Source organism: Kryptolebias marmoratus, linkage group LG13 (genome assembly GCF_001649575.2).
Source record: "Kryptolebias marmoratus isolate JLee-2015 linkage group LG13, ASM164957v2, whole genome shotgun sequence".
NCBI lineage: Eukaryota > Metazoa > Chordata > Actinopteri > Cyprinodontiformes > Rivulidae > Kryptolebias > Kryptolebias marmoratus.
The window spans coordinates 18,804,825-18,831,938 of record NC_051442.1 but is presented as its reverse complement, the minus strand read 5'-3'; the positions used below and the strand labels follow the sequence as shown (position 1 = coordinate 18,831,938).

The 27,114-nt window shown below is 41.3% G+C and overlaps 2 protein-coding genes across 2 annotated transcripts; both read left to right on the top strand.

Annotated features, from left to right (window-relative positions):
• Positions 1–680: 680 nt before the first annotated feature.
• Positions 681–5,566, top strand: vps51 (VPS51 subunit of GARP complex). The gene is made up of 11 exons (XM_017412495.3): positions 681–1,116; positions 1,329–1,458; positions 1,534–1,680; positions 1,772–1,991; positions 2,157–3,051; positions 3,148–3,363; positions 3,469–3,552; positions 3,659–3,793; positions 3,883–4,004; positions 4,172–4,259; positions 4,554–5,566. Exons 1-11 carry the CDS (start codon positions 931–933, stop codon positions 4,812–4,814), a joined length of 2,484 nt encoding a protein of 827 aa, XP_017267984.1. The 5' UTR covers positions 681–930; the 3' UTR covers positions 4,815–5,566.
• Positions 5,567–5,827: 261 nt separating this feature from the next.
• On the top strand, positions 5,828–22,325 carry tm7sf2 (transmembrane 7 superfamily member 2). The gene is made up of 11 exons (XM_017412511.1): positions 5,828–5,911; positions 7,265–7,347; positions 8,027–8,223; positions 10,108–10,162; positions 10,476–10,670; positions 12,256–12,359; positions 13,321–13,440; positions 13,560–13,728; positions 13,826–13,906; positions 14,105–14,227; positions 21,366–22,325. Exons 2-11 carry the CDS (start codon positions 7,275–7,277, stop codon positions 21,524–21,526), a joined length of 1,278 nt encoding a protein of 425 aa, XP_017268000.1. The 5' UTR covers positions 5,828–5,911; positions 7,265–7,274; the 3' UTR covers positions 21,527–22,325.
• Positions 22,326–27,114: the final 4,789 nt, after the last annotated feature.

Genomic DNA, 27,114 nt, shown 5'->3' with positions numbered 1-27,114 from the left:
CGTCAGTTTTAAATTGATCCTACGTGTGAGTGTGAACATGCATGGTTGTTGGTCTTGTGTGGCCCCATGATGGACAGGCAGGCAGTTCAGAGTGTACCCGTCCTCTTACCCTGAACCGGACTTTGAGGTTATAGAAAATGAATGAATGGCTAACTGTCCAAATCTTGGGACAAAAAAAAAACAAAAACTGACCAAACAATATTTTGTACCTCAATTCACTAATAACCTCCAGACAGAGGTCGTTAACACATTATATACGAGAAATGTAAAAAACAATCAAAGCTCAGTAGTTTGCACGTTTTTCTGCATCTTCTAGTTGATCTTTCACTAGTTTTCGTTCTAAACTTTTGAGTTTATTTATACCACATCACAGATTTGAAAACGGATTGGGGTGCTTGGCACCAAACGATTAAAAAAATAAAAAAGAAAGGAAAAGTGCAATAAAATCATGGTATGCACATATTATTGTGGCACTGCCACAATGTTCCAGCTAAACAATATATTTTTAATGCTTTTGTGTATTCCATAGTTCAATTCCACTGGCTTTTCCAAACCATTGTCAGGCTTTGGTATAAATTTAACCTCCACTGCCTTGAAAAAACAGAAAGGAAAACAAACTGCACTTCGGACATGCGCAGTAGCGCTCCCGGACCGCTTACGCACGGTCTTTAAGAGCGTAACTTCTGATTGGCTACAAACGCGGAAACAATAACGTTTTCAGGCAGCTGCTCTAGTTTCGGAGAAATTTGTCGTTTTTTCTTAATATTTGCCGTGGAGAAACCTCGTTAATTAGGGCAAATAGCGAAATTAAAAGGAAATTAGTTCCGGTTAAACAATATAAAACAGTTTCCAGGCACTGTTTAAGAGGTGTCACTCGTCTTCTGAGTCATCTTTGTTCCACTTGTTCTTGTCAGCTGGCCGGAGTTCAGTATGGAGGTTGAGGCGGACGGCTCGGTGGCGCTGTCAGAGGAGCCCGGGAGGAGGCGAAGGGTGCACGGCATGCTGAAGCTTTACTACGGGCTGAACGAGGAGGGGAAGGCCCCGGACCAGCCGCAGTCCCTGGATCCCTGCGACATCAACGGGCCGCATTTTGACCCAGAACTCTACCTCAACAAGGTGCTGTCAGTGAAACTTTCTATCAACAACACAGTGTGTACAGTGTTAACTTGTACACTGTTAACTGGTTTTTAGACATTATGTTTGTGTTTTGGGCTGCTGAAGAAGAAGGCACTTCCTGCCATGACAGGGAGACAGTAATGACTAATAATTTGTGATTGTATGTTCTGTTTTAAAGGGTGAGTATCATATTTGTGTGTGTCCAAATACAGCTAAGAAGGGAATGCTCCCTTGCTGAGTTAATGGACCATGAGACCTGCATGGTGAAGCAAATCCGCTCCCTGGACAGCGACATGCAGACCCTGGTCTATGAAAATTACAACAAATTCATATCTGCTACAGGTAAACAGAACACCAAACATTTGTTTACAGGTCAGCTGAATGGGTGCAGTGACTTTTCTTTTTCTTTTTTGCTAGACACCATAAGAAAGATGAAGAATGATTTCAAAAAGATGGAGGATGAAATGGACTGCCTGTCTGCCAACATGGCAGCGATCACTGACTTTAGTGCTTGCATCAGCGGCACTCTTCAAGACCAGCACGCACAGATTACAAAACTCTCCGGTTAGAGCTGAACTTAGTTTGTTCTGTTAAAAATGACATGAGAATTATTTTAAACTTTTAATTTTTTGTGTGTCATGATGTTCTACCCCAGGGGTCCACACTCTGCTGAGGAAGCTTCAGTTTCTGTTTGAACTACCAGCTAGATTGAATAAGTGTCTGGAGCTGCAGGCCTACGCTCAGGCGGTGAGCTTCCACCGGCGCGCCCGGTGTGTGCTGCAGCAGTACAGCCATCTCCCCTCCTTCAAGGGGATTCAGGATGACTGTCACGCCATCATGGAGAAGCTGGCTCAGAAGCTGCGGCAGAAATTCAGGTGCCAACTCCTTAAACCAGGTCATGATGTTCCTTTGATGGACCAAAACGGTCCTGTTCAGAGACTAAGTGTTTGATGGGAATGGTGACAGATATTTAGCATATATCTTCCTTGATCCCTTTCACCTATATCAGCTGTTTCTGCCTGCTTTACTTGTGCCGATAGGGATGGCGGGACGAGTGCGAAAGATCTGTCGGAGTGCGTGGAGCTGCTCCTTCAGTTGGACGAGCCAGCAGAGGAGCTCTGTGATAAGTTCCTGAACCATGCCCGGTCTCGACTCGAGTTAGACCTCCAGGGTCTGGAGGCAGAGATAAAACCGTATCCGGCTGCTGTGAAAGAAGCTCCTGCACGCAAGTTGTCATCTCCTGCTTCTGCAGGATCACCAACTGATAACTCTCCTAAAACAAGCTCTCTACCTTCTCCCACGTCAAACACTGACATCCTGGAATTCATAGACAGAGGCTGCAATGAATTTGTCAGCAGCTTATGTTTAGTCATTACATCCTATCAAGAACTATTCATCAACCACGCTCAGACCGGGGAGCTAGCATCAAAAAATATTCCTCAGATGGCAAACGGCAAACTCCACTCCTTTGTGGATGATCTGACTGGCCGCTATTTCTTGCTCGTCGAGAGGAGGATACAGGAGGAGAAAGGGGTTGGAGATAACTCCCTCTTGGTCCGCGCACTCGATCGCTTCCACCGCAGACTTCAGGCGGTGGCCAAGCTGCTGCCAGGCTCGGCTGTGCCAAACAAGGGGACAGAGATCGTCATACGAGCGGCGACGGAACGAGTGAAGCAGTACCTCTCTGCTCTGCAGAGCTTCTACATGGACAGCCTGACGGACGTCAGGCAGGCCTTGGCGACACCTCGCCTCTCTGTGGCTGGAGGTGGAGCTCACCTAGGTGGGCCAGCATCTGGCCGAGATGCTCCAACCAGCCTCCCTGAGCTGCTCTCTTCCCTGTCAGCTTCGATCCTCAACCAGATTAAGTCGGTGCTGGCATCAGTGCATCTCTTCACGGCTAAAGACATTACATTCTCTAACAAACCGTACTTCAAGGTAAATATATAACACCTAAAACTAGCAGATTTCTATTTTCAACATGAACACTTTCTGTTTAATCCCGTTCATGCTTTGTTTGCTTTCTTCTTGCAGGGGGAATTCTGTAGCCAGGGTGTGCGGGAGAGTCTGGTAGTGAGCTTTATCAAGTTTGTGTGCCAGTCTTCTCGCCAGTTTTGCGAGAGCGCAGGAGACAAAGGAGGTTCGACTCCCCCGGCCCTTCTGTTGCTGTTGTCTCGTCTCTGCTTGGATTTTGAAACCTCCACTATCTCCTACATACTGACACTCACAGATGAACAGTTCCTCGTGCAGGTATCAGACTACAGAAAGAGAACATTTAATTTTAGCAAGATGCTTGAATGTTCGGTTTAGGGTAATGTTCCTGACAAATGATGCAGCTATTCGTGTTTTTTTTAGCACCAGAGTCCTGTAACACAAGTCACAACGTTATGTTCAGAAGCCAGGGAGGCAGCACAGAAACTACTCAACCATTACGTCAAGGTATTTAAAATTTTTTTTTTTATCATCAACTAACCCAATACGGAGTAAGGAGACCCACAAATGCCAAACGGAGCATATTCTCCTGTCTTTGTGTTGGTTCGTCCAGGTTCAGGGCCTGATCATCTCTCAGATGTTAAGAAAGAGTGTCGAAACTCGAGACTGGGTTAACACTATAGAGCCAAGAAATGTCCGTGCTGTGATGAAGAGAGTCGTGGAGGACACTACCTCGATAGACGTGCAGGTGCCGCGTTGAACAGTGTTGTGCTGTTTCTGTCCTTAGGCTTCCATCTGAGTATTAACAGTCGGTTTCATGAATGTTCTGCGTAAAAGGTGGGTCTTTTGTATGAAGAAGGTGTGAGGAAGGCACACAGCAGCGACTCCAGCAAAAGGACCTTTTCCGTCTACAGCAGCTCCAGGCAGCAAGCCCGCTACGCTGCCAGCTACACACCAAGGTAAGGTGGCTGAAAATACACAGATCATCCCGAGTATGAACTGTGTTTTGTCTCCATTTTCTTCTTTTTGGTGTAATTTCACATCTTTTGTCTCATAAGCATCATAATTAATCAGACTTGGTCCTAATTAGTGATTTCATTAAATTGCTTGTCTTGTTTACCTGCAGCGCTCCCATGGATACCAACCTGCTGAGCAACATTCACAAGCTGTTTTCTGAGAGGATTGACATCTTCAGCTCTGTGGAATTCAACAAGGTGAGCGCTGATCTTCAAGTAGCTCAATTTGGGGATTTAATTTGCGTCAAAAGCAGCACTTTATCCAATCAGAACAGAGTCTGCGACCAGGACACTTATGCGCTTGCGGGAACCTGTGGATAAGTGCTCTCTTGACCCCGTTGTGCTTTCAGCTTCACTGGTAGCTAGCTCGTGAAGTAGACTTGTGAGGCTCAGGAAACAGAGATTGTGGGCACTTTTCAGAATGCTAATGTTGCTCCTTGATTGCCTTTGAGATTAATTAAACGACTCACACACCTCCCCCCTCTGTACCAGGTCTCCGTGATGACGGGAATTATCAAAATCAGTTTGAAGACCTTCCTCGAATGTGTCCGCCTGCGCACCTTTGGCCGGTACGGCCTGCAGCAGATCCAGGTCGACTGCCACTACCTGCAGATGTATCTGTGGCGCTTCGTTTCAGACGAGAATCTAGTGCACTTCCTGTTGGACGAGATTGTGGGAAGCTCCGCCCACCGCTGCCTGGACCCTTCTCCAATGGAGCAGAGTGTCATTGAAGTCATCTGTGAAAGAGGTTAAGGCTCAGCGTGGTACTTTAGACGAATTTGCATTTTATATTGAATCATTCCTTCAGTTTGAGAGCATTTTCTGCCCGTACCACTCCACATGTTCTCATAAACGTGAAATATCAGTGATAGCATTGTAAACAAGTCTTCGCTCTCTTAGTTCTTGGCTGTCATCTTGTTAAGAACTACGGTGATATTAGGGTTTAAATTATGGCATTTGCATGAGCCACTATAGAATTTGTGCAATTGGACCCATTTTAGTCTTAGCTGCATTCAGACTAGTTAGTTCATCAGTTCTTTTGGATTTGATCTGAGGTTTTCCAAACTAAGATGGCTGCAGCAGGTGAGACATTAATCGGATGTAAATTTATTCAGAACACCACTTTGAAATGGCTAAAATACCCTTTTAAACCATAAAATAATAAAGAAAAAACCAATTAAATCTATTCTGTCTGCAAAAATAGAACAATATAAATTATCCATCATACACGCAGAGCTTTTCAGCACATGCTTGACATCATTGCAAATGAATGTTAATAATAAATATTAATGACTAAAGAGTAAACCTGTGTCTGGTGGAAAAAACTCATCTAATAATAAACCTGTTTCATGTTTACTTTGCTGAATAATATTTGTATTCTTTAACACTAAATGAATCACATCTTGCCTTCAGTTTAGTTGATCTGTTTTCTCTGTATGTCTTTAAAAACAAATTGTTTATATATGGCTTAAATGGACTCCTTCAATAAATCTGCATGAACCTGGGGTTTAATGTGTTTTTATCTGTTTAACAGGGCTCCATCAAAACGCACAATGTGTTTAATTACAGCTTCATTGGTGTAAACCTTTAGCAGGCGATTAAATTTGGGAGTATTTACATAATCAGTGTTGCATTAGCTTGTCGAGTCCGCAGCTCTGTCGCCACCGAACCGGCGCGTCTGATAGGCTGGAGCATCTCCTGCCCACCCTCTTCTGATGACCACTGGGCGAATCCGATTGGCTGAGAGAGAGTTTCGTAACGTGTTGTGGGCGGGGCCTTCTGTAGTCTGTGATATGGACGCAGGACGGTTATTCACTAACGTCCGGTGTTTCCTCTCCTAACAGACCCTGGTAAGCGCTGCAACTCACCGTATTTCAACAGCTTTTCACCTTTTGTCCTCTGTTCATCCTTTAGGAAGCGTTAAACCTTACAGGCGTTCAGACAGTATTAATTTTAAAGAGTCTGAACCGCCTTTGAGCTCAGGTTTCAGGTGTATGATGGATTTTGACCTGAACTTTGACTCAGGCTGTTGGGACACTGATTGTACATTCGCCTGATAAAACATTACAATATAATACAGTTTAAGATAAATTTCACTTAATGAAAAACATAAATATTTGTTTTGGCTTTCCGCCTGTTTTCTTGACATTCACTTTCATACGGTCCCATTGAGTGGACTAGTTTTTATTTTGAAGTTAATTAATGATCTACATTTATTCCCTCTCCATTTTAATATTTCCCATTAATTGTGCCTGCTCTCAACCTTTCAGATCCTTCATTAAAAATCGTAATTCCAAGTCTATACAGTAGCTGAGAAAGATAATTAGTGTTTCGTTTGGATACATTTGACAAACTGCACCATATTTATGAGCTTTGCCAGGTTTTCTTCCTAAGCAAAACAGTGCAGTTTTATTCTTCTATAGTTAGTTGTTGTCAATGATGTTATTTTTTCATATGAGCCTTTCACTGATGCATGAACACCATGCAGCTCATTGATTATTTAAATGGTAATTACTGGAGCACTTACACTGTTTGACCAGTGGGTGGCAGTGTGTGTGAAGGCTCACAAAGATCCAACAATTGGTTAAAACTATTACTAGAAAATGGCTGTTAAAATGTTGGAAATTAAAAAAAAAGGATTTTTTAAAACTTTATATACACATAAAGTTTTGGAAGAAATTTTAGCTAAACTGAACATGTTTTTGTCCCTTCTATTTTTATTTCTCATTAATGTGGGCGTTCTTGCCATGTAGAATGCCTTTTATATTCTGTAAAAACAGCCTTTTTCTAAAGATAATGTGGAACAAAATATATTTTTCATAAGAAAATATTGTTTAAACACATAACTGGAGTGTAGACTGGGCCTTAGTGAAGTGTCCATTGAGGGACACATTAGAAATACTTTGGTACAAATATCTTGTATTAATGCTGCAGCGACATTGTTATCAGGAATCTAAATACAATGTTGTTGTTTTTTTACATTCAGAGGTTAACTTACACTTTACTGCAGAATATATAAAGGATAATTGTAAATGCCTGAGAAATTTTCTTCTAGAAAAAGGTTCTGTGTCCACCATCATCAGAAGTCTGATAGCAGGTTATCCTCGTGTCATTTTTACTTCATAGTATTGCCAATTGATTTCTGTTTCCCTACTCATCTGATATTTTTTTCAGGTCTTATCTATGTTAATATTTTTTAACAGGTGCACTAAAATGGGACCAAACGGCAAGGCACTGAAACACAAACTGTCACATGACACAGAAAGGGAGTTTGGAGGAACTCTGGGTAAGACGTGCAATCATTGTATATGAGCAAAATCACCATTCTGATCCTATTTAAGATGATAGTACCATGAATCTGTCACCACAAACCAAAAACTGCTTCGAACAACAGGTTGTGTCTCATCCTGTTCCTCTAATGCTAAATTCTGCTTTTCTGTACAAACTACGAGAAAAAAAGAATCCTTCACATCACCTTATTAAACAAGTGATGATTTTGTTTAATAGCAGCTGACTAGGAGGCAGTAATAATACGAGCTAATGTTAAAAGGAACATTTATACTGATGTTCTTTTGATGGTGCATAAAGACTATTAAATGGTTCTTAGTTCATAAAACAGCACAGACCAGTTATTATCCATTGCAGCTTGTTTGGGTGATAATAAAACAGCGACAGTAATAAAAATAAACAGGATGTTGGATGCTGAAGTGCAGTAAAGACCAGTTGCTCCAGACCGTGAGTGTTGTAGATGGGAGCTGAAATGAGGACATACATTACTGCCTTTATGCGTTTGAGCCAACTAATTATTTATTCTGATATGAGCATCATTTAAAAATCGTTCCAGTTGTTTTTAAAGTTTTAATGTTTTTTGTTTTTTTTGACACCTCAGCTCTCCACAGAGCTCCTCTTTCAAACCTGGTTGACCGCCTCTCAAACGATGCATCCTGTCTGTGTTCACCTTTCAGGCGCCCTGTGCATTCCCGTGTTTCTTCCGTTGACGGTGCTCTTCCTCATCTGCACGAGTCGATCTCCCGAGGCCAGTGTGCTCCAGTGGCCCCCTCAGCTGCCCTCCACAGTTCAGCTCTGGGATCCTCTGGCCCCTGTGGTCCTGCTGGGATGGATTGGACTCCATGCCCTGCTCTACTTGATGCCATTTGGAAAGGTATGGCACGTTCATAAGCCTACCCTCATCTCTTGTACCTTGAATAAAAACAGCCCTTTCAGAGTCAGTGATAAATATTTATTTTGGCAAACAGGAGGATTGTGTCAGAAATATTACTAGCACCATATCGGGTCATTGCGTATCTCCTATGCATTTAAACTTTTCTTTACTTTTAACTTTAGTTCATTTTTTTTCTTGATGAGACTCTGGGGCGTTTGTTGAACAGCACCCACTGAGGCTATGACAATGATTACAGGCTGGTGGAGCATTGATCACACTTCATTTCCTGAGTTTCTTAATAGAAATCCAACATTACACGTGTCTGACACGCTGAAAAGTAGGCTTACTAAAAAACAAACAAAAAAATACCAGTGTTCGCAAACTGCTCCTTAAAGGGATATTTTGGACATTTTGATGTGTTGTTCTGTGGAAAGGTTATGAACAGTCAGTAATTTTTAAATGACCTCTGTTTAGAGGAATGGTTTATTTTCTGACTGGACTGATGAGCTAACAACTACTCCGAACACAGCCAAGACTAAAGCAGTACGCCGTTATTTTAAATAACTCCTAAAACATGTTACAGTGGTTCATTCAAACACTATTTTATAAACCTTTACACCACTCTTTCACTTTGGCGTTAGTCAATTAATTACATAGGAGTCCACATTTATTTACGAAGATCTATTACCAGGACTGATCCATGCGATACACAAAGAGCAAAACGTCCATCCATTTCCTTTACCTGCTCCTCCTTCTTGGGTCGTGGGGAGCTGGTGTCTATCTCCAGCAGTCACTGTGTGAGAGACGGGTGACACTCTGGACAGGTCGCAAGTCCATCACAGGGCCGCACATGACAAACAACCATTCATGCTCTCACTCACACCTAGGGACAATTTAGAGTTACAAATGAACCTAACATGCATGTTTTTGGTTGGTGGGAGGTCTCAGTAACTATCTGATGAAAAAGTAAGGTGGTGTAACAATCAACAAAATTGTACTCTTTAGGGGTGCAGGGGTTATATTACATTACTTGAATTAGATCACTTTATCCCCAAGAGGTTACCTAAAGACACAAAAACTAGCTACCCACATAGAGTTATGCACGATGACAAGAGAGTTTATCACTGACCTGATTCTGTAACATTTTTAATGTGTGTTTCAATTGCAATGTTTTTAGGTAACAAACCGGAGTACAAAATGGTCTTCAGTGTAAATAACTGTATAGTGCAAAGTCATGTGGTGTAAAGGTTTATATAAGAGTGTTTACCGCCGTGACATTTTTGAGATTACAGTTGTTTTAAGATGGCTGTAATCCGCTTTGGCTTCGGTTTTGCTCGGGCTAGCAGTCAGCTGATTAATTTGGTCTGAATTTAACGTTATTGATTTAAACTGAGGTCCTTCAAAGAGCTATCTACAACAGGTAAGATACTGATTGCTCATAACATCTCAACAGAACCTCACTTCAGAAAATCTCAACTTTAATGTATTTTAATATTTGGGAACACAAGCTTAGATGCAGTGCCAAGATGGGTCAAGAAAAAGACGTCTTATCATTTTTGTTTATTTAATTTTTTTTTACCTAAAGCGTGGGTGGGACAGGTAATTCTAAGTAACGTATGGTTATAATTCAATATCTTTATCTTTTTTATGATGTAAATACAGTCAAATCACCCGACCTCGACTCGATAGTATGATGAAAACTAAATCGTTGCTGTTTGGATCCAGTTATCAGCGACTAAGTATATTACTAGATGAGCTCCCCAGTGTAATGTTGATAACCTTATTTGACCATCCTCATTATACTGTAATATGATTTTATTAATCAGTAATTAAAAGGTATAATTGATATTAGTTTTTGTTGAGATCGAGTGTATTTGCCTGCAGGTGTCTGAAGGATTATTGCTGAGGGACGGAACGCGCCTCAAGTATCCCATAAATGGTATTGTTGTGTTTAAGTTTGCCTCCTTTATCGATCCCCAAAGGGCACTTTTTTAGTGTGCACGAGCTGAAGAAACAGATTTTATCAGCAGGCACATGTGAAGTGTACTGCAGCACTACCTTTAATCTTGTGCAGCCATCTTTAGGCATTACAAAAGAGTCTAGTGTTCTGTGCTGAAGTTTACTTTGGTTACATATTTCTCAGTTCTGCCAACTTTTACCTCTTTTTTTTTTTCCCACACTGACCCTCATCTGTTTGCTTATCTCCTTCCCTTGGGCTGTAACATTTAGATTTATTTGTTTCCCTCCCCGAGGTTTCAGCAGTTTGTGCATCAGCGCTGTGATGCTGATGTTGTTACTGGGGCTCGGGGCTCCTCTCGGTTATCTGTTTGAGCTCCTCCTGCCTCTGGCAGCGTCTGCCATAGCAGCGTCGTTCCTGTTCTCCATCTACCTCTACATCCGCTCGTTCTGGGCCCCTTCCCATGCCTTGGCCCTCGGGGGAAACACAGGTGAGACATTTCGGTTTGTTATTAAAGAGTGTATCAACATGAAAACAGTTCTAAAAACCAGCAGCAGGCGTTGCGTCGTACATCTGAATATCTGCTTCGGGGAGTGCTGGGTTTTGGTATTCCTCTGGGTAATTATTTAACAGCAAAGCTCTGTAGCAGCTCGCAGGCATCGGGCATCCAGTGAAGGCTGTCTTTCAAGTAAGCTGACCCTGCTGTACCAGCTACTCCGTGTTCTGCTGCTTCCTCAGGCAGAAAACATCCAGAAAGCCAGCGAGTAATGCATTAATATCTCAAATTCTGAAAGGATGACTTTTATCAGAGTTTATGAAAAGAACAATTCAGCGAGACTACATCAACACTGTTTCCGCAGTCATGTTAGATTTATGTGATAGGTTGAATGTATATATATATTAAAGCAGTTTATATTTTGTATTTTAGAGACTTTTTCTTCATTAAAACATTTAACAAAGAGATGACTCTAATGACAGCAAATCAGGATTTTATTGACCCAAGCACACTCTGGACAGTCTAACAAGAAATCTGTTTCAGACTTACGTCACACATCAGTTGTTATCTAACTTATTTCACGCAGACACTCATATGAAGCAGAGGATGTTTCTCAGTTCAGGCTGACCTGAGCAGATACCTCTCGATAATACCAAACCCAAACACGGACATGTTAGGACATCTCGTTTGAATCACACGTGTTTTGTTTTATTTTTTTTCTCCCTGGAACACAGACGTTGCTCTAACAGGAATATTTTCTCAACCTTATGTTCTCAAAAGCAATTTCCGTCTAGATAAACCTTTCCTTTACGACTAAACATGGTGGATGTACAAAACACAACACTGCATAAAAATTGCTGTGAATGAATGAACAAAGTAAAATATGTCTCAATAAACAAATTAGCTTTTTTTAGCCATGCTAGATCCATCATGTCTCGTGTCAGTCAGCTGTAATTTGTGTTTAATCCTAATTACAAAACACAAACTGTATTTAAAATGATATCCTGCTACATAATGGGGATGCAAATGTACATATAGTGTAAATCCATTGGGTGACATTAGCCTTCAGCTCAAAGCAGAACTGTTGACTTTACTCGTTTCTTGTCAAATGAAACAAAAAACGGAGAACCCACGACTGTTGCTTCAGAAGAGATTAAACATTTTAGCTATACAAATGCCTGTTTTACATCAGAGAACCATATAAATGCAAGTGGACATAAACTAAACCTACTAAAACCCAGAAGTTTAGCTTTCATATTGTGAGCAGGATGAAGCACTTGAATTATGTTGAACTTCACAAATAAATATAGTCTTTATTTTGTTAAGAGACAACAGGTTAAAGTTATTAGAGGTAACTGTGCTCTGAAATATCTGTTAAAATGTAAAATGTAAGATAATCAGTTCAATGAATGCTAGTGTTTGAGCTGTTAGAGCCACTTACAGACTTACTAGAGTGAATTATTCATTTTTTATTACTCCATTTGCTTTCAAGCGCTAAAATCACAGAGTTATAAAGTTTGAGTATCTGTGTAATTTTTATTATGTTACACAGTATGTTCTTTTCTTTTATTTGTTGTAGGAAATCCCTTGTATGACTTCTTCATCGGACGGGAGCTGAACCCTCGGATTGGAAACTTTGATCTAAAATACTTCTGTGAACTCAGACCAGGTCTGATCGGCTGGGTGAGTTAATCTGCTAAACCTTACTGTATATATATGTATATTTAAATAAAAGAAGTTTATTTAATTTAATAAACCTATTTTCTCAGAATTCAGGAAGACATAACAGGCTCCTAAAGCATCAAAATTTCCAAAAATGTGTTATATTTAAATCAAGCAGTTGCCATATAATGTATACAGTTTCAGTTTTTGCAGGCACTGATTTATCCAAATTAGTTGTGAAATGCAGTAATATTGTGCTGATTTACTTGCAGCGTTTTATTTTTTCTTGAGACGACCATCAGGTGGCAGTGTCGCTCTCCTCTGATCAGTCTGCGGTCTGAGTTTGACACAACCCAAATCAGAAGCTTTTCCTTCCCTGATGACCCGGCACCGTGTCGGACATATTTTAGGACATGGTTACACATCATTAATTACGTCTGCGTCATCAGAGATAATGAGACGAAATATAGATTCACCAGTGAGAATTAAAGTCTGATATCATCACAAGGTCCCCGTTAACTTCACAAGTCTAAAAAAGAAAAAAAAAAACAATACTGAGACAGCTAAGAGTCGGATCAGACTGGTGGAGAATGCTGTGTTCTTTCCCCTCTGTATTTACAGTACCAACAGTGAACCTTTTGCACATGTGAATGTTTTAAAACAACATGCGTAGGAGAGCACAGAAAAACCTTCCACCAACTGGCTCCAGACAGTGTGTGGGATTTTTTCACTTCCTGTCAAATGTTAAAACTACTTTTAACATTCAGCATTTTACAATTCCTGCTGATAAAGTCCCAAACTGACATATCTGAAGATTTATTTTTTGTGGTAATAATAACACTAAACATCATTTAAACATAATTGTTCGCACATTTCGGAGGTTCCTTAATGTTTAGGGGCTTTTAGTGGAGCTGAACTGTGTGATCATGAAATGAGTTCGTCTGTCAGGATGAGCGGGTCGTTATTATTCATGTCCCCTCAGGTGGTCGTAAACCTCGGGATGCTGATGGAGGAGGTGGAGCTTCGAGGATCCCCCTCCCTCGCCATGATCCTGGTCAACTGTTTCCAGCTGCTTTATGTAGCTGATGCTCTGTGGAATGAGGTGAGCAGGGCAACAACTTCATGCCTGATTTTGCCTTTTTATTCCTGAAGAGGTTTAAAATTGCAGAGGCTGCTTCAGCCTTGTTCTGATAATCCCTGATACTTCCCTGCTTTCACCAGGAGGCTGTTCTGACAACTATGGATATCGTCCATGATGGTTTTGGTTTCATGCTGGTCTTCGGTGACCTGGCCTGGGTCCCCTTCACGTACAGCCTGCAGACTGCCTTCCTGGTGAAGCACCCACAGACCCTGAGTCTGTTCAAGGCTGCAGTTATCATAGCTCTGAACGGTGAATGTTGTTTGTGGGGTTTTTTTTTCTCATTAGAATAAACACTGTTGGTTTGAGGACACCGTTTTACGACAAACCTGTTTCTGTTTGCCCTCAGGTGTTGGATATTACATCTTCAGAAAGTCCAACTCACAGAAGAACCAGTTCAGGCGAGACCTGACTCATCCAAGTGTCGCAGGTCTTTCGTTTTTTCTGTCTTTTCAACGCTTTCTTGTGAGCTTCACGAATTCATTCAGCAAAACTATCGTGTTTTGACGCCTTATAAAGAATCTCAGCTCATGCGTGTCCCTGTATCAGAGCGAAGAGGCAGACAGGGAGCTGATCTGTGCATGCTCTGCCCAAAATCATCTGAATTCTCCACCGCGGCTCCTTTCAGGCCTGGAGACCATTGCCACAGCGACGGGGAAACGGCTGCTCGTGTCAGGCTGGTGGGGTCTCGTTCGTCATCCCAATTACCTCGGTGACCTCCTTATGGCGCTGGCGTGGTCCCTGCCATGTGGTAAGCCAGCTTAAAAGCTCTCTGCCTGGCTCGTTTCTGCAGTCAGGCCTCACTAGTGCAATACAGTCACAGAGGCTCCTCATTATGATCTGGATGGCTTCATGAGAGATCAATGCCAGATTGTGAAATAAACCATATCCATTCAGATTTATTTTTAGGTCCGATAATGCTCGTTTCAGGTCATCTCAAAGGTCACTGTGATCTCCATCTGTCACTGCTGCACTGTGTGTCCCAAGGCAAAAATAGCACAAACATTTTAGCCATAACTAAAACCCCAAATTAAAAAGAAAGTAATGTGAATCCAAGATATTTTGCCTCTTCGACTTCATTTAATTTGTTAAAATACATTCAAATCTGCATTTCAAGCCTGCAGCACATTCCTAAAGAAGTAGGGATGTGGACATTTTAAAGGTAAAGATGGAGCAGAGTTATAACATAAACCGTTAATGGCCAACAGGTGATTGTATTGTAATTGTTTTATAAAACCAGTATCTACAAAAAGCTGAGCAACGATGGAGACACGCATGTGTAGGTTTTTGCATTCCTGATTTACTGTTACTGTGAGAAGCATCTAAGCTTGTGGTGTTTTCTCTACAACAGTAATAAAGTTATGTGGACAGAGGTTTATCTGTTTAAAAAAGAAAAAACACAATCACCATAGCTGAGGGTTCTCTGGTAGAATATGTATGTGTGGAATAAAAACTGTGGTGATGAACCCGTATCTTTATGGTCACAACTGGTTTTTGTGCTGCAGACTAGAAATGTAGGAACCAATGTATATTTAAAAGAAATCGAAACGTGAAATATCTTGGGTTTACACTGTTTGTAAGAAAATAACAGTCAAAGTAAATCCAAAAGGCGTTTCTTATACCGCCCCAACTCACTCGGAGAGGGTTGTACAGGGTCGCTGCCTTGCTGAAACTGCGAGCACACCACGGTGATGTTCATAGCGTCCATCTTTGTTGCGCTGTTACATTTCAGATGCATAGGTTTAAAGCAGGGGTGTCCAACCCATGTCCTGGAGGGCCACTATCCTGCATGTTTTACTTGTTTCTCTGCTCCAACACACCTGATTTGAATCAATGGGTGATTAACAGGCTTCTGCAGAACATGAAGAAGTCATTTAACCTCTGAATCAGGTGTGTTGGAACAGGGAAAAATGTAAAACATGCAGAATGGTGGCCCTCCAGGACAAGGGTTGGACATCCCTGGTTTAAAGTATTTAAAGTAGTACTTGTCTGACTACTTACAGTAGATGTGGATCTCTCATCTAAAGCAGCATTCTAATGTCACATAGTGACTGAACATTCATTATTTTGTAGTTTGTTGATACAATATAGAGATTTTTGTTGACTAATACTATTCATAATAATCATTCTTCAGTTCTTTCACGAGGATTCCAGCTCTAGTTCCTACATGTATGATAGTTGAACAATAAAGTCAATTAAAAATTATTATTACTGAAGTGCTAGTTCAGATCTTTTGAAGCTTTCTGTTAAAAGCTTACTTGAACAACCGTAGTTTGGAGAAATAGTTTAATTCTGACCCGACTGATGAGCTAACGGCTAGTCGGAGCATGGCCAAAGTGGATTGCTGCCGTCTTAAAAAAAATCTTGATTTTATAGCAATTCATGAAAACCCTATTTTATAAAACTTTCTATAACCATCAGTTTTTTCTTTACGCAGCTATTTTAGTGGAATTTTATGGTTATTTGCAAGAGCACATACAAGCTGTAGCACTTCCTGTGCAGCCTAGAGCGCTTCTAGCAGGAATACCATAATATTTCTGCAGGAATAACTGTGTAGTTCAAAACTGGCTGAAATGTAGAGGTTTATATTTAACTCTGTTTCTCCAAATTGAGGTTGTTCAAATAGCCACCTACAACAGGTAAGATATTAACTGTTCCCAACCTTACAACAGAACCTGACTTCAGAAGATTTGAAGCTCTTTTAGCATGAGCTAAAATGACGATATTAAAGGTCAGTTTAACTTGTTCAAAACTTCTGCCTCTTGCACATGAAGCAGTGGTCTTTCTTTACAAACTATTAACTTTTTAACTGATTTATCTTTATTTTTAAATCACAGACTGATTTTTAGTAATGTAGCCATACGCACATAAGAGACGTCGATCGTGAAAACGATGGAAACTCTTTGTAGGTTTTCTGTTTTTCTCAGGTTGTTTGATGTGTGCCTCCTGGCAGTGATGCTGCTCCACTTTTTCCGGTCACAGTGTTTCCGTCTTCAGCCGCTCAGTGAGAGGTTTCCTATTTGAGGCCATGCATGGTGGGATCCTCTCCTGAGTCGAGACCTGCATCAGAAAGAGCTTTGACTTGTCGCTTTTTTAGCTCTCGATGCGTAATTTCTCTGTTCCCCGAGAAGTGGCCCAGCCTCTGTTGCAGCCATTTTTCCGGCTCTATGCGCCAAGGAGAGGAAGTAGAGCAGATAGTTTGCTGTAACGGACCATAAACCAGGACCTGAACCCTGATCTGCCGCAATGAAAATGTTCCGCTCCTTCACCCGCTTCAGCTCCACCAGTTAAACTGCTTGGCACAGTCCTTTGACTCTTCTATGTTTCTGTAACAGACAGCTGATGAAACCTTTGGTATTTAGATCACGGCTTTAGTCACAGAAGACAGGGTGGCTAATGAAGCATCTCACATTTTATAGTGATTTTATTGATGTCCTACAATAACCTGATCTTAGCATGAGCTATCAGCACCGCAGATCACTCTTTGTAAAGATAAAAACGTTGGGAGGTATTTTTCACCCACAGCTGAAGACGGGGCGATGGCGTTTTTGCCCATGGGCGTGTGTTCGTTTCGTCTTGTTGGCAAAATATCTCATGAACCAGCGGACGGATTTGAATGAAACTCAAAAAGTAACCACCAGGTGAACAAATTTTGGAGTCAATTCCTTTGACGGTGGCCTCCGCAGCTAATCGACCCTAGCCAACACAACAATGGCTGTAACTCAGTCAGTTTTACAGAAACTGAGCTCAAATTCAGTGTGGTAGTAGCCGAGAGTCATCCCTATGGTGTACTCTGAGCGCTAACACGTCTCATGAAATCTCACAATATTGTGTTAGAGCCAACTTAAGTTCATTTATGAGCTTTGACCGAAACAGCTATCTCAGCTTCTCAGCATCTGATGTTTTCAGTATGGAACTCTGGCGTGAGAGGTGGCGGGCGATATGCATTACTTCAAGGCTTAATTTCCAGACGAAATAGAGCAGAGAGGATCGTCGGGGCTGTTCACACACGCAGCCTCTTGTGTTCTCGACTTGCCTCATGTAGGTCAAACCCTGTTCCCATCTCTCCTATTGTCAACTGACATTTAGACACCTCCACGTTCCTCGTGTTCAGTGTGTCGGAACATCACGCTGCACTTCGTTTTCCAGCCCCTCCCGAGTCGACCGGCACGGTTACGGAAACGTTTTGTTTCGGCTCCATTCTTTTAAAGCACTTTCACATCCAGGCGAATACACCGCTGCAGGCCGTGAAGTCTTTAAAATGTGGGCTGGTTTCATTTTATTGATCACGTCCAGCACGGAGATCAATAAAGCTACTTAAGCGACAAGGTTTACCATTATCATTTCTTACTGTGACATTTTGTTTCCCTTAAAATTGCTCTTTTTGCAGCTTGTCGAACCTCCCACTTTTAAGTATGATGTTATATCACATCTCAGTTGGCTTTTAACGTATTGAGACCCGATGCAAATGCTTCTTTTGAGCATCTTTTTTTTAAAATAACAAAGCCTGTCAAACTTAGCTACAGTAATCCCACTGTTTATAAGCAGCTGAAAAAACCTTTTGGCCCAATTTTTTATATCAACATATATAGTGATACAGACTTGTGTGTTACAGCAGCCACTAACAACTATTTATATTTTGATTTTGATAAATCTGTCGACTAATTTAGCAACTAACCAATGAATCTAAATGACTAATTTTTCTCCAAAAAATCAAAAATCAACCATTTTAATTTAAATTATTGTATTTTTAAAAAGTCAATTTTGACATTTTCCACAGAATAAACAAAAGTGAACAAAGACAATAGTGCAAAATATAGTTTTAAAGTGCCAACTCCAGCGTGACAAAATACATTAAATAAAGCTTTTCTTTTTTGTGTGTTTAAAGCAAAAAAGAGAAAAACTCAAAATTCAGCATGTTGTGAGGAAACTGTTGGTAAAAACGGCAGCAAACTATGGCAAGAAATCCTTCTTGTGCAAGAATTCAGTCACACCTTGATTAAAAAAAAGAAATGAACACATGTTCTAGGAATTTTCTTAAAATACCATCACTTAACACAACAGAGGTGGAATCAGAGGGAATCAGACCTCGACGGGGGATCACCACTCATTACGACACGGCTCCTGCGTCGCATTAATCAAGTGAACACAAGCCCAGATTGTAGTCTACAAGTTTCCTCAAAGATTGATTCTCTTAAAGATGTACCAGACAGACAGCCTCTCTAACTTCATACAGCACATTTAGCAACTTAAACCAACTTGGGGTGTTTAGTTTGTCGTGTCATCTCATTATTAGTTAAAAGAGAGTGAGAAATCCAGTGGAGCTGAGGAGAATTCCAGCCGGGTAACGACTGAGGACTGATTTCTTTATCAGTCAATGATAGGTCAGAGGTCATTCTGTTAAGTCTAATTCTTTCATGCTTGTTGTACCTCTGCCTCCAGCGAAGGAGGTCTAGTATCTGGGAGTGTTGTTCACGAGTGACGGTAGGATGGAGTGGGAGATGGGTCGACGGATCGGGGCCTCAGCCGTAGTAATGAGGGCGTTGCTCCGGTCAGTCGTGGTGAAGAAGGAGCCAAGCTGAAAGGCGGAGCTCTCGATTTACTGCTCCATCTACGTTTCAACCCTCACCTGGATTCAAGCGGCTGAAATAAGCTTTTATCCTCCGCTTCAAAAAAGGAATCAGCTGAGGTTCGGGCATCTGATTAGGATGCCTCCTGGGTGCCTCCCTTTGGAAGTTTTCCAGGCACGTCCCCCGGGAACTAGATCTCACTGGAGGAATTATATCTGCTCTCTAACCTGGGAACGCTTTGAAATGTCCCAGGAGGAGCTGGAGAGTGTCACTGGGGAAAGGGATGTCTGGGTTTCTCTGCCAGACCTGTAGCCTCCATGACCCAACCACGGATAAGGAAAATAATATAAAATAAAATAATCTATAAAATAATGTCTCCAGATATGAGTTAAATAAAAGCCAGATTTGATTCTAAAATGTCCGTTTTGATGTTTAAATCAAACATCCTCAGGTTTTGTTTCTTCTAGCTTATAACCTCACAACACAGGTCATTTTTTTTTTTTTTTTTTTTTTAAAGGCTTTAAAAAAGGTATTTTCTGTTCTTGCTTTGACTTCTGTGTGTCATGATCGGGGTGGAAGGAGGCGAACCCTGAGCGCAGACTCATGTTGATAAAAAAAAACTAATTTATTTAGAAATATAAGGCAAACCCAAAACAAAGGCTGACGTGGCAGCAAAACCTACACTAAATACAAAAAAACATTAACTAACTAAACTAAACCTGAACAGACCTGAGACTAAAGATAAACCACTGGGAGACGAGAAGGCACGAGCAAACGGAACAGCACATCAGGGACACAAGAGAATGACAATGAACCAGCAGAGAAGTAGAGAATGTGATCGGGTATTAAAGGCAGAGGGTGATTAGTGGAAGTGGGCACAGGTGAGATGATTATGGAGCTAGAGGCAGGTGTAGATGGGTGAGAAAAGGGAAGAGAGAGAGTGTGACTGAGGAGAAGTGAATGGTGGCTGAGGCACAGGGAAGAGACAATTAAATAACACAAACAATAAACTCAAACTGAAACATGAAGACAAAACAAAATACAAAAACCCAGATCCTAACACTGTGATGCACTTTACTCAGGTATGAGTCAGGGCTCCCTTGTTGCCTCCTTTTGGTTCAAAATGCAGCAGCCAGACACTGAAAAACATTTCCTGATTGTCTCTTTGCACTATAGTCCTCTGGTAGTTTCATATTGTTTGTTTTATTTATTTATTTTTTATCTTTCTTCTCTCCTTTAGTGGCCTTGGCCTTTTTTGTACATAGACACAGACTCATTGCCGTGACGTGAAGCTGGATTGTTAGGATTACTAAGCAGCACCTTTCTAACTGTCCCCAGGTCAGTGTGGAAGAGAAAGAGATCTGCCTTCTCCATTAGAGCTAATTTATATGAAACTCACTGGCAGTACGAATCTGTCTGCATTAAACCAAACTTAAATCTTTCCATTTGATTTGATTTAAGACATTTGCTGTTTTGGTGAGCATATAACAAACTGGAGTCATTCTTTCTTGTAATCTTACAAATATTTTGTTTTTATTATCTTTACTGCTAATTTGCATTCACCCAACAGCTTTCCAATTCATTTGTTTTTAGAGATATTGATTATGGTTGCTGAAAAAATAAAGAAAGTCTACATTTTGCCTTGTAACAAACAGAACAATCTGTTCTTTCTGTAAAGTGCCTTGTGCTCCCTCGATCAGTCCCTGAAACTGTGGCTGTCAGGCTATTGTTACAGTTGACACTTGTACCTCTCATTAATATTCAGCCGAATGTGACTCACTGTTGTAGCCGCCTTTGTAACCGAGACGTTCAATGTAGTTTCTGTCTTTAATTGAGGCTGCATAAAAGGAAAAAAAAAAAAAAAAAATCACAAACTGAATAATTATGGACTTAGATCGAGGAAATCATGACAGCATGTTCCAGACAGATGACAGCAAGTGAGGCAAAAACAATGAAACAGTGACACACAGACAAAAGCTATAAGTATGGTCTCCAAAAAAAAACAAATGACCGTGAGGATGAATCAACACCGAACATTAGGAGCGTAATCAAACATCTATTCACCGCAAAGCTTTTTTTTTTTTTTTCCTCAATACGGACTGAAAAGAAAATGTTCAGCTATGTGCAGAGGAGGGTGCAACACTTGATTACAGCTTGTTTGATGGAGTTCACATCCTGCGTGTCAGCTGTAAAAGAAGGTGTGAGTTTCTCCTTTACAGCTCGCCTGTGATTAATCCGAAACATATCAGATTTATTACAGCCTGCCTTGGATGTTTTCGGTCATTTCTGCTCCTCACAGTCTGTCCTTTTGTTCTGTAGGGTTTTCGCACCTTTTGCCCTACTTCTACGTTGTTTACTTCACCGTCTTGCTGATTCACCGAGAGGCCCGGGATGAGAGGCAGTGTCGGGCCAAGTACGGACTGGCCTGGGACACCTACTGTCGTCGTGTCCCCTACAGGATCTTCCCGTACATCTACTGAAAGGGACACACAGGAGAAACGAAACGGACGACCATACCTGCTCTCAGTTTATGTTTGTTTAAAATAGAAATCCAGCTGGGTCCAAAAGTCACAGCTGCCACTGGTACTGGGAATCTGCACAGTGAGATTCTGGTCCCATCTGCAATACTTTAGAGACTTTCTGAACTGACATCCTTTCCTCCATTTGCATGTTTATTTCTTCGCCCACTTGAGTGTAACACAAATGCTGAAATACCCATGCCACACCACTAGGTGGCGAGAATGTACACATAGATATATTGAAAAAAACAGAGAAAGAACCCCCACCCAAGCACTAAGAAATACGGCAAAAGAAGTGATGATGTCATTTAGAGACATCCGGTAGCTGCTGTCCTAACTGTGGAGTTGGAAACACTAGTTGTGTTTACATTTATCACCCAGGGTGAAAGCTTCATGCATGTGCTCCACATTTGTTTCCTGTTTCTGGAAGCGTTACAGCGCCACACACAGGTCTGGCATAGCTACTACAGCGTTTTAGGTTGTTTTCAGTGTTTCCATGTGGATGAAGACAGAGAGTAAACAACTAAACAGACCCGCAGAAAACCTGCATTTCCCTGTGAACAAAGACATTTGAAAATTTTTTTTTTTTAGGGCCCGAAGCCACAATGAGCACGTGCGAAACAGACCACGTCATCATTTCTGAAAAGCTCCGTGTTTCAAATCCATATGGGTACACCGAAAACGAAGCCTTTAAAAATCCATTTTTCTCTCCATATACTTTAGTGTGTGTGTGTGTGTGTGTGTGGGGGGGGTGCAAAGGGAGCAGAAATTTCTCAGATTTAAAAAACAAAATATCTGAAGTGGTGCAGACGGGGCTGCCCTACTTTTTTTAAATAACTGACTTGAAAAGTTGAACAAATTTGTAATTATCAGTGCTTTTTTTTAAATACCAAAACTGCCATAGGATTTGTATTACATGACTATTTTTTTTTTTTTGAAGTGTATTGTTGCCTTTAATAAACACTTAGAATACAAACAAAGTAGCACGTTTATTTTAGACTTGTTTAAGGCCTCCTGGTCTTTTTCTTTTGTAGCTGATAGACCGAAGCAGGTACGAGCTGTTAACCACCGCTGTCACATCCTGTGCCGTTGGCAGCTAATAGCCGTGTCACTTTTTAATAACCCTTTTATCATCATCTTGATTCAACAGATCCAGGTCCTGTTGGAGTTTCTGTCAGGCTCCGGCTCTGAGTCTGCTCGGCGGCAGCTGAACGTACATTCGTACGAGTCGGGCCTCGTCAGCGGGTAAACCCGTGTCTCAGAGCAGCTCCTCACTCCGTCGGGTCGTCGCTGTGACCTGCAGCCCGGCTCGGGCGGCGCTCCTAATTCTTCAGTTTGTTTGTGACCTTTACTTCTCTTTTCTCTGTTTCTCTCTCTCTCTCTCTCTCTCTCTTCTTCACGCATACTGAAAAGCCTCTTGTGTAAACAGGTTATTTAGAAATATTTGCCCCCTTTTCCATTAAAATTCACCTCACATTTTCTCTGTAAATTATGCGGCTCAGACAGCGGCGCTCTCCGCTGATGCACTTTTCATTTTTCACCTCTTCAGCCTCTTTTTTTTCCTTTTTACAGCACAGTTAGCCTCTGGCCTCGCCTACACGTGTTATTTTCTCGTTTTTTCGTACGACAAGTACTAATTAGGAATGTGCTTATATAATGGTACGGCTGTGTACAGGATGTCTACATTTTGTGGCTTTTCCCACGTCCGTGTGTGCTCAGGCTGGGTTGTGTTGGGCTAACGTTTCACTTTCCCTCCTATTGTTGCTCACAGCTGAAAGGCAGAAGGCAGGCGGTCATGTTTTTGTCTGTGCCTCTGGTGGCGTGTTTGTTTGTCTGTCTGTTAGCACAATATCACAGGAACCGCTAAATGGATTTTCAAGAAACTTTCAGAAAGTTATCATTAGATGTACATCTACAACTGATTCACTTTTGGAGTCAGTTCAGTTCAAGATGGCCACCACAGCCAACTGCCTTTACGAAACAAAATAAAGGTTTTAACTCAGCCAGTTTTACAGATATTGAGCTAAAATTGGGTGTGGTAGTAGCCGAGACTGGCCTCATCACTTTATTTGCTTCACATTTTTTGCTTCACAGTGCCTAAAAGTTTTGGCATTAAGTGTTGGAGTCAACCCTGCCTGTCTGTTAGCAAAATAGCTAAAGAATCAATCATTCGATTTTAATGAAACTCTTTGAAAGTCATCATTAGGTTGACATCTACAGTTGATTAAATTTTGGATTCAGCCAAATTCGAGATGGCCGCCACACCAATGTGATCCCAGTAAACACAAAAACGGCTCCAACTCAGTCAACTTTGCAGATACTGATCTCAAATTTGGTGTGGTAGTAGCTGAGCGTTGTCCCCGACACATACTTTTAAGTGCTATGCATTGCACAAAACGTTTGGCCTTAAGTGTTAAGCTCAACCCTGCCTGTCTGTTAGCAAAATATCTCCTGAACCACTGGATAGATTTCAATGAAACTATCAGACAATAATCATTAAATGTACATCTACAACTGATTAACTTTTGGAGCCAACTCGAATTAGGATGACAAAGCTAATCAGTCTTTCCCAACACAAAAATGGCCTCAAACTCAGTGACTTTTACAGCTACTGAGTTGAACTTTGGTGTGGTAGTAGCTGATAGCAAATCACACCACATACTCTGCGCTAACAGATGATGTGAGATATCGCATGACACTGCACAACCCGTGTTGAAGGTTTCATCGACAATCATTCCTTCAAGAAATGCGAAACCTTTAATTGATTTATTGTTTGTAGCTCGGACTTTAAATGTCACGAGATCCGACACGTGCTCACACTCAGGTCAAATTCAAATCGCCAAGTAACAGAATATGTTTGTCTTAAAATTGTATCCATTTATGACTTATTTTGATGTAGTCATTTATCCCGCACAGAGACATCCGTGTTTATTCTTGCTGTATTTTGTGCAGTGGCAGTAAACTCTGATTTGGATTTTTTGGACTGCGGCGAGGGGGAGAAGGAGAATAAAAATGGTGGTATCCTGTGAAACCCTCGTCACGCTCAGTGAGAACACCCAGACTCCTCACAGACACCCGGCCTTAGCTGAGATTCAGTGGGACTGTGTGAACGTCTACGCCACCGTGCAGCTCGGATTGTCCTACATATTAAAATGTTAATATTAGGGGCTTTTACCAAAGCACCACCATCATTATTACAGTTTCATTAGTCCATCATCATCGTCATGAGAGATATAGCCCTAATTTAGAATACATATATTTAAATTTAGTTTAAAAATCGATTAACCCTTCCATGCATAAATTATGATAACTTCAGCCAGGATTTTTTTTTCTGTAGTGTTGTTCTTTTTCCTGTGGCTTAAAAAGGGTGAATATATATATTTTTTACATTTTTAAGTTTGTTGCACTTGCAGTGGATAGCCAGTATATTGTATTATAGACTAATGTCCACTTTAGTGGCCTATATGCACAGTTATAATCTAAAATCCTATACATATACAAGAAAATGGCTTTTAAATAGCTGTCCACTGCAGTGACCACTATGCACGAAAGGGTTAAAAACATTATGAGCAAATAGGACTGAAAATAACCTCAAAGTGTCCACAATTTATTTGACCCCAAATCAACCAATTTTTTACATTAAACTTTTTTTTTTTTTTAATTTATAGGAATTTACCATGACCTTTATCAGAAACCCCAGACAGGAGCATCAAATTAGCATTTTGTTGCAGGCTGGATGTAAATGGATATTAATATAAACGAGACGGCAGCTGACCGTCGGCGTGAGTCACGCTGGCGTCCCTGTCTGGGCAGACGACTGCGCCATCCAAAATAAAAACATAAGTGTGAACAGGTTTGACGTTTTCTTGGACACAAAGACTTGGTGAAGACGGCACATCTGCTCCTTTCCTCCTTCTGAGGCCTGACAGAGCAGAAGAGGCGCAAACTGAACTCAGTGATAAAAAAAAAAATGAACGCGTCATATTCAAAAATTCATCTGTTTGTGAAGTTTTAAACCATTTTATGTGCAATAATAGCAGAGGAAATTAAAAAAATATATATAAGGCTACATTTTTCTTTGTTTTCCCTTTTAGAATTAAAAATGTTCCCTTGTAACCACATGAATCTGATTTCCTGTGGTGCTATAATTAGTAAATATTGTGGTATTCTTCGGAAAAATAAATGGAAAATCCTGACTTCAGATTCCACAACCATTACAAGCGAGATGCCTCTGCGCCGCTCCTGTCGCCACAATGAAGCGCCTTGCATGAAAATGAATATGCACAATGTGCGCTCGCGCGCGCACACATCTGCTCTGCTCGTGCGCGCACCGGCCAATTGTGCATGCCAATCATGACGTTTGCAGCCCGTCAGTTGTAGCCAGTTTCCATGGTTACGTCGTTCTGGCCAAGCGCAGACGTGGGAGAGGGAGAGAGAGAGAGAGAGAGAGAGAGAGGAGAGGGGGGAGGGGGGTGGGGGAGAGGAAAAGGAGTTGAGACAATTATTGTGGTGGAGGGCGCTGGAGAAAGGAAAAACCCAGGATGATGGAGGTGAAGCGGCGCGAAAAAACCGTGGGCTGAGACAGACTCGGCGAACAGATGCATGTGGTGTGGGCAAAAAAGCCCGGTGCTGTGCGCGCTTCTGTCTGAGACCACGGGAGAGCAGGTATCAGGAGGACCGGAGTTCAGGTTGTCATGACTACTTGCACGAACCTGGTATGTATGTAGCGATTTAAAAAAAAAAAAAAAAAGATACAAAAAAGAAAAGAGAGAGAAAGAAAAGAGGTGCAGGAAAGCAGCGCCACGGGGCATGTGCACCTCCTTCTCTTGGATTTTTTTTTTTTTTTTCCTGCTTTGAGTGAGACCCTCAGAGTGAGTCAACAGGAATTTCTAGTACAATTTGGTTTCCATGGTGACAGCAGGGAGCGATATGTCCTCTTCAAACAGAGGAAAAAAACAAAACAAAAACGCCAGCTTGGAGTCTTGTTGGTTTCTGCTTTATTGTGTGAATCAGTGTTTGGACTCCTGACACCCTGGCAAACCTTGACAGAGCCACAAACGAGCCCCCCGAGTTGTCCCTCATCATTTAGCACAGTTTTATTTTCTTTTATATGCAGAGAAAGATAAACTACAAAGACATTGGTTTTTTTTTCTGTCTGTGATCATGATCCTCCTTGCGGAGATGACCTCCGTTAGGGTATTTTCATCCAGGGCTGTATTATTTGAAAGGTTCTTGAAGGACATACATTAATAAGCAGCCATAAGCCTCTATTTCGGCTTCTAATGTAGAAGCACTTACCACCTCAGCAGGACACTTTCATAGTTATTCCAGTGCCTTTCAAGAGCTTGTGCAAATGTCTCCGCAGCCACTTCTGAATGCAGCTGTTCGCTTAGACAGCTCTCGACGTGGCTGCTTGGCCTCCATGCTGTTCTTATAAACCTCTCTGTTTTCTTCATGAATTCCCTCAGCATCCATGGTGATTGTAAACATAGCACAAAAAAGTACGAAAATTTGTGTTTGGTCGATTATTTTCTTTATGAATGCTTCTT

What these genes read in the sequence shown, in the direction of transcription:
- vps51 (XM_017412495.3), top strand. Translation starts at nt 931, where the DNA reads ATGGAGGTTGAGGCGGACGGCTCGGTGGCGCTGTCAGAGGAGCCCGGG. An exon ending in ACAGATTACAAAACTCTCCG is followed by an intron (nt 1,681 to 1,771) that starts GTTAGAGCTGAA and finishes GTTCTACCCCAG; the next exon opens with GGGTCCACACTCTGCTGAGG. An exon ending in TACTCAACCATTACGTCAAG is followed by an intron (nt 3,553 to 3,658) that starts GTATTTAAAATT and finishes TGGTTCGTCCAG; the next exon opens with GTTCAGGGCCTGATCATCTC.
- tm7sf2 (XM_017412511.1), top strand. Translation starts at nt 7,275, where the DNA reads ATGGGACCAAACGGCAAGGCACTGAAACACAAACTGTCACATGACACA. An exon ending in GGCCCTCGGGGGAAACACAG is followed by an intron (nt 10,671 to 12,255) that starts GTGAGACATTTC and finishes TATTTGTTGTAG; the next exon opens with GAAATCCCTTGTATGACTTC. An exon ending in CTGATGCTCTGTGGAATGAG is followed by an intron (nt 13,441 to 13,559) that starts GTGAGCAGGGCA and finishes TGCTTTCACCAG; the next exon opens with GAGGCTGTTCTGACAACTAT.